The sequence below is a fragment of the Alligator sinensis genome, unplaced genomic scaffold (assembly GCF_000455745.1).
Source record: "Alligator sinensis unplaced genomic scaffold, ASM45574v1 scaffold842_1, whole genome shotgun sequence".
Taxonomy (NCBI): Eukaryota; Metazoa; Chordata; order Crocodylia; family Alligatoridae; genus Alligator; species Alligator sinensis.
In genome coordinates, this window is record NW_005842295.1 from 443,358 (window position 1) to 450,449 (window position 7,092).

The 7,092-nt window shown below is 40.0% G+C and overlaps 1 protein-coding gene across 2 annotated transcripts in view; it reads left to right on the forward strand.

Annotated features, from left to right (window-relative positions):
* The window catches only part of CENPF (centromere protein F), a 56,117-nt gene that overhangs the window by 41,438 nt on the left and 7,587 nt on the right, over positions 1-7,092 (forward strand). For both annotated transcript variants that reach the window (XM_006028193.3, XM_025209572.1), the window contains exons 17-19: positions 1,449-1,610; positions 3,067-3,229; positions 4,224-4,694. In XM_006028193.3, coding sequence (XP_006028255.1) covers positions 1,449-1,610; positions 3,067-3,229; positions 4,224-4,694 — 796 coding nt within the window. The remainder of the gene's footprint in view (positions 1-1,448; positions 1,611-3,066; positions 3,230-4,223; positions 4,695-7,092) is intronic.

Below are 7,092 nucleotides of genomic sequence, written 5' to 3' on the forward strand. Positions count from 1 at the left end.
CAGGAATTAGGAAGAGAGGGGCTGTGAGCGGGGGGGTGCACCATGTACTCCTGCAGCTGAGAGCCCCATCAGGTGATATGGTGCCAGCCATAAGGGCGCATCTGGCTGTATGTTGAATTAATGGTGTGATAGGAACCAGCCACAAAGTTGTTATTTTTTTTATTGTGGAATAACTTTCTGGCTTATTCTTTATTTTATGACACCATTCATTTCTTTAATGTGTGGCAGGGGTGTGAGTGAGAACTAGTTTTTTGAACCTGCATAACAATGAATAGGTGTATAGGGTGCAAGCCAATGGAAAAACATGACCTGGGATCTTCAGATCTAAAAAAGATAAATTGGTGATTGGGGCATCTGGATGGAACACTTGACAGACAAAAAGTGTGTGAACAGAAGAGGGAAAGCTTGTGGAAGAGGGCTTGGATTCCTAAAGTTAAGTTAGCATAAGAATAGTCTTTTTAGTAGAAATGCTAATATGAGATATGGACAAACACACCTTTTAATTGCTTTAAAAGAGAATCACTGCTGCTCCATAGTGTGCATCAGCTGTTAGATGCAGCTGTTATGCCTGCATGATCCTATAGCAGTACAAGTTACCTGCACTGCTATAATGTTTCACCCTGGATGAAAGAGGATTAAAGTTGTAACAAGTAGTGATGCAGGTACTTCATTACGTATCATTAGAGTGTAATAGCTTATGTCCGTATCATTTGATAATGATAGACGTAGCAATATATTTGCCTATATGGTACCCTAGAGAGCCTGTGTGATAAATAACATGCAGAAATACTGGTAAAATATAAATGGTATGTCCAAAACTTTCAAAGCAGCGAAAGATAGACCCTCCAGTATATTGAAAATCTGCTGCATCCTGATGTGACTTAGTTTAGGGCCCCTCTTCATCCATAAAAGTAATAAAGGACTGGTTTTGCGAACTCAAATATCAACTAGCATTATTGTAAAAAAGACAGTGATAGGTTTCTTTCTAAATAGTTAAGTTTTACAAAATGTACTGAAAAATGCATAGGGATCCTATACTGGCATGCTTTAAACTGTCAATGTAGTCCATAGCCATAAAAGTTCCTCCTTCCTCCGTCTGGAAAAATCATTGTTTGCCTCTGCAAATACATATCTAGATACATTTCAAGATGCCCAATGTTATAAGTCATTCAGAATTGTTATTTGTACTGTTATGTTGTTTTCATTCTTGTGATTTATGTGGGATTATTTTTAAGTTCTGTTTTTTGGTTGTTTTAATACTAGAATTCTCCCATCCAGGATTTGTGTATGCAGTATTTACACCTAAAGCATGGTCTTTATGATATTAGAAACTTCTCTCAAATTGTTGTGTAAGATTACTGTAGACTCCTGAGGATAGTAAGCATTTTAATACAGCTCTCTGTGGCCAATTTAAAACCATATTGGTTAACCCTATTTTCTGTCTATAGAATGAACTTGAAATTATGGCATGTCAAGACAAACTGAAGTCATTGGAGCAGTGTATCAGTGCACAAAAGTTGGAGATGGAGCTCCTGAAATCAAGTAAAGAGGAATTAAATAATTCTCTGAAAGAAGCCAATCAGATGTTAGAGGGCCTTACAAAGAACAAGGTATTTTATTTTCTCTACCTACACTTTAGGTTCTGACTTGCAAATTCACTCGCTAGCTAGAATCTAGGAAGAAGTATAGTCTTAACTCAAGTAGCTTCAGTACAGAACTGACAGTCTAATCCTCATGAGCTTTTCTCTGGCTTTTAACTGGCAAATCAGTTAGTGCTTGTTTCTGCTGGAAAATCACGTGCAATAGACATGACTTAACATTCACCCTTTAAGGTCAAGCAAGATTGTCTGACATGATACTAATGTGACTGTCTAGCCTCTATACTGAATGTATAACTTTGTATTACATAGAATATTAGTTAATACCTATTCTAATTCAAAGTCATTTTCCAAAGTAAATAAATCTGTATTGTTTTTAAATTATTTTGAACAGAAGATCTGCTACTTTCCAAAGCAGTAGTGTCTTATTGCAGCATGCTCAATTTGTGAGCATATCCGTTCTGATTGATGAAGAATTTCCATCTGATTTATTTATTAGCATGGTTCTTCTTATGACAGAATTCTTGCTGATGATTGGATAAAAATGTGAATGTTATGTAGTTGCAAAAAAAAATTGGTAAAAATTGCTTGAAGCTTATTTAAAAGGAATAAGGTTTTGGTGTTTGCAGTCAAGCCGCAAGAGCAAAGTTTATCTTGTCCATTCAACTGAATTTCTGTTTTCCAATACTATATTGCCTTACCCTCGCTCTCCCTCCTTCCGTCTGTGATGACTGACTAGCTGCAGTTCAAATGATAACTCTCACTGTGAAGAGGTGCTCTTATACATTGGATCCAATGTAATGACTACTAGTCAATAAACTATAATATTTGCTACACAGCCACAGAAGCAGCATGCCCTAATGACCTTATCCTATAGTTCCAGGTAGCCACATTTTATTTATTTTGATGCTTTAGTCTGTTTTTCTGTGGGGCAGACACACATCTGAAATGCATGCTTTTCAGCTGGGTTTCTCATGAAGTTATTTCAAATCTGTCTTGCATTCAGCTGAAATAGATAGGAAGTTAGTTCTGACATAAGGCTGTCTGATTTCTGAGCTGTTGGGGGCTGCACCACTGCATGTGCTCCCTTCAGCTGTATAGGCAGTGCAGGCAAAATAACTTCTCCCCACCACCTTCCAAGGGCTGCACTGCCCAGGCCCCAGGAATAGGGGAAGAAAGCAAAAGCTGGAAGAGGGAAAGGGACCCTGGAGACTGAAGCAGAAGGAGCGGTACAAGGAGAGCAACTGGCTGTCTGTCTGCAGTTTGGGTGTTAATGAGAGCTGACAATTGGACAGCCTTATCTGAATGCTCACAATTTTTCTAGAGTTCACTTGCAGAGTTTTGTTCTTGTAAGCTACACACATGGCTCTTTAATAAGTATGACTTTAAAGTCTCTCAGAATTAGGAGCTCCTGTAATTTAATTGCACAGCTCTGGTCCTTTTTATTTTTTATTTTTATTTTTTATAGGCAGACAATCTTAAGACCATAGTTCAGCTAAAGAAGGAAATTGAATTGGCCCACAGTAAATTGCAGCTCTGTATCGAATCCTGTAAACAAATGGAGCAAGAAAAAGAAGTTTTGCAGAAACAAATTGTTGAACGTGATGCTTTATTAAAGAAGCAAAATCAAAGTAAGTAATTTCAGAAAAAATATGGGGTATCAGGATGTCTTGCTATAAGTTAGTAATGACACATTTCTTAATGGTAATACGTCTGTTTCTAAAATGTTTTTCCAAACATCTGTTATTACACAGGGTTTTGAACAGGGACAGATCTTCAGCTAGTGTAAACCTGTAACTTTCTGAACTGTGGAACTATCATTTGCACTAAGTGAAAATCTGCTGAAGATTTGTCTTTTCAAATTTCAGAGGCTGCTATGTATTTTGAATATACATATTCAATGCCTACATTTTGAAATCAGAACTGGCATTTATTTTGATGGCACTAGATTGTTGCATGTAACTTTTTGCCATTTTGGCTCAACATTTTGTACTGCTCAGTATAGAAGTATGGAATATTAAAATGCCCATTCTTTCTGTTTTTAGTAAACACAAAGAAAAATCATATTCTGGGAATGGATAACTTAATGCATGAAAAAAATGTATTCTGTAACTTTATGGAAAGTCAGACCTGAAAATACTTTTTGGTCCTCCTTGAGTTATAGACAGTGAGAGAAGCTGTCTTTTAAGGTATTACATTTCAGTCAGTATCATTATTTTTTCTAGCTATCATTTTGGCAACAGCTGCAACTTTCTGGGGCAAGGAAATGATAGGTAGAACAGATTAAATTCCCTCCTCCCACTCATCAAAACCTCGCCAAAAACTCCAGTAATTAGAATAAAGGGGTTTCCATAAATTATCTGAAAACCTGCAATCAATTCGCCAAAATTAAGAAGGGCCAGAAATAATGCTGTTTGTGCACCCTGTGTCAGATGCATTCAGATTCTGCATATGTTGCAGGTCATTTTTTATTATATAAAGTCCTTTTTGGTTATAGGTCATTGTCCCTGAAAAACATACCCTTTCTAACTGGTTAACAAATATTTGAAAACTGTATTCTGAATATCTCCTTGTAAGGGATCTTTAAAGTCATACAAATAGGTAATGAATCTTTGTTTTGCTCAGCTGTTGCTGATGGTGCCAGTACAGAAGAAATGAAGTTGAAGCTTGAAGAACTGCAGGAATCTATAGAAGTGAAAACCAAAGAAGCAGATGAGAACCTGGAGAAGTACTGTTCTCTCATTGTTAATTTCCACAAACTAGAGGAAGCGAATGAAATGTTAAAAACGCAAGTCTCCCTGCTGAATGCTCAGCTGAAACCAACAACAGATGTTGTTGTCAGTAATTCTCCTTTGTTCAGTTTGGATAATCCAGTAACAGTTAATGATCAGCCAGTTACAGAGAGGAGTCAAGAAGACTCAACTCGGCTTTCAGGTAAAAGGCGAAGAAGTCAAGAAATAAAAGAAAATGGAGTACCAAGATCCCCTATACCAGAGATATTAGCTAAAAAGCTTAAAAAAGGAGTTGTCTACCAGGATTCACTGAGGGAGAACAGAGAATATCAACCAGAGGGACTCCCAGAAGTGGTGAAAAAAGGTAATTGCAACTTCAGTATAAGGTAATACCACTTTCCTTGCATTCCATATTGATGGGGTAAGATTTTTGTTTTTATGTTCTTAAATAGTCATGTTGCCATATATGGAATAAAACTCACTGAAAGAAGTGGGATGCCATTTATTAAATTCAACCCTCATATATTTGGCATAATTCATTAATTCAACTGCTTGTCATGTCTGAGTTTAGGTCCAAGAGCTGTAAATACAGTTCCATGCAGGTAAAGCTGTGGTCTGGTCTATCTTGTTTCCACAGTATATAATTTCTAGTAGTCTGATCCTTGTTGTCTGCATGAGGTCTATCCATGTGTTTCCTTTTAGTAACTATGAGGACAGTAAAATTGCTAACCATTCTGAAAACAAGGGGTGTAAGGTTAGTTTTCCCATCTACATTTGGTTATTTAAATGATTTTTTTTAAAGTCCTGAGCAGCTAATAGTTCTGTGGATCTTGGTCGGAGCTGTTGGTTACTCAGCACTTCAGAAAATCAGGGAGATGCCTAAATAGGGAATTAGAATCCTAAATTTAAATTAGTAGTTTTGAGAATCTTGGTCTAGATCAGTAATTCTTAAGCAGGGGGCCATGGCTCCCTGGGATGCCTTGATGTTGTAAAGCAGTGCTTCTCAAATTAGTGGTCCGCGGACCGGCACCGGTCGCCGGTCCGCAGTGAGTTGCCAGGAAAGAAAGAAAGAAATATATTTTCAGAATCATACCATTGATATGTCATAGTGCCACAGTTTGTACGTTCCAACACTCCAGGTGATGTCACATGGTGCGAGGTGAGGAAAGAGAAAGAAACAGCCGGTCGCGCATTTGTGTAGCACTGTTACACGCAGTTGCTGCCACCGGCTAAGCCGGGCACCGGTCCCTGGCCCACTGGAAAAAAAATTGCCAGTCCGTCACATCAGATAGTTTGAGAAGCACTGTTTTAAAGGGTGCCACAGGGAGGCAGTGCCAAGCAGTGTTAACACTGCAAGTGGGCAAACATGATTCATAAGATAAACCCAGAGATTTCAAGTAGGGTTTCTTAGTGTTAAACACAATCTGCCCTGCTGTGCTTCTGACTTCTTTGTAACAGAACTGCTCTATTATTTTTCTGTAGTCAAAAAATAAGTGAAAAGTAAGAGCTGGCATTTTCTGAGGGGTGCTTTAGTCTAAAAAGACCCAGAATCACCCTTTTTAGGTTTTAGACCAGTGTTCCTCAACCAGGGGGTGGTAGGGTATTCTGGGGGGCTGCTGTTTCCTTTGAATGGTGCCATGAGGTGTGAGAAGATGAGCAGACAAACTAAGTAGATAAATGTAGGTCCAGATATGTCTCTGCCTGAACAGAGACATCCTCTGCGAGGATGCTCCACCCTCGCTGCCCAGCCCTTCTGCACGGGGGTAAGCATTGTCACATATAAATTTTAATTTTTGAAATTGATGCCTCTCCATTCACAAACGTTATAGAGGGGTGCCTCAGGTCCAGTGAGGGATGTCTCGAGTCCTGTGAAGGGCGCTTTGAGTGCAGAAAGGTTGAGAAGCATTTTTTCAGACTCAACAGCTCTGTAGGGCTGAGGGAGTGATACTCGAGTTACTCCTGAGATTTCAGCTTCTTATGCATGCATCTGGGTCCTCCGAAGTATCTTGTAAAAGTTTTCCAGCAAAGTAGGGTTTCTGGAACATATTCCCAGTATCACTTTTCCTTCTCCAAACCTACTAGAAGAAAATTTGGGGGCCATCTATATATACCTTAAAGAACACAAACAGGGTTTTTTTTGCCTTATTATTCACTTGTAAGGTACAATATTTACCTGTACCCAAGACAACTCTGAATTTGAGACAGCCTGCCCCCCCAGTTAGATTCTATACATGGAATATGCATAAATTTGTTACTAGGGGTACACTGATGCATTGGTTTGATATTGGATTAGCACCGATATAAAGAAGATCTATTGTATCAGAAATTGGCCAGATGTGGCTGATAATTTGGCTGAAAAATGCCTGTGCATATGCGCAACTGCAGTACAGCACGTAGGCGGTGAGGAGCACAGCTCGGCAGTGTGGAGAGCTGCATGCAGCTGGTAAGTCTGTTGCGGGGAGCGGAAGGCAGATCAATGCCTCTGCAGTGAGGGAGGGAATGGGACAGGAGCTGCCCAGCTGGGGTGGGGTGCAGGACAGAGCTGTGGCTCATTTGGGGGGCACAGTTCCCGCTGCTGCGCACACCCCAGGAGGACATGGGGGGGGGGGGGGGGCATGTGCCCTGGATCTTTGCGGCAGGGGGCTGCATCTGTGTGCTATGGCTGTGCTGGGTTCTTCCTGTCATGTGGAAGCTGCGCTTGGGGGTGGAGGGCTGCGCTCCTGGTGTGTGGGGGCTGCACTCAGGGCAGGTGGCACTGGGAG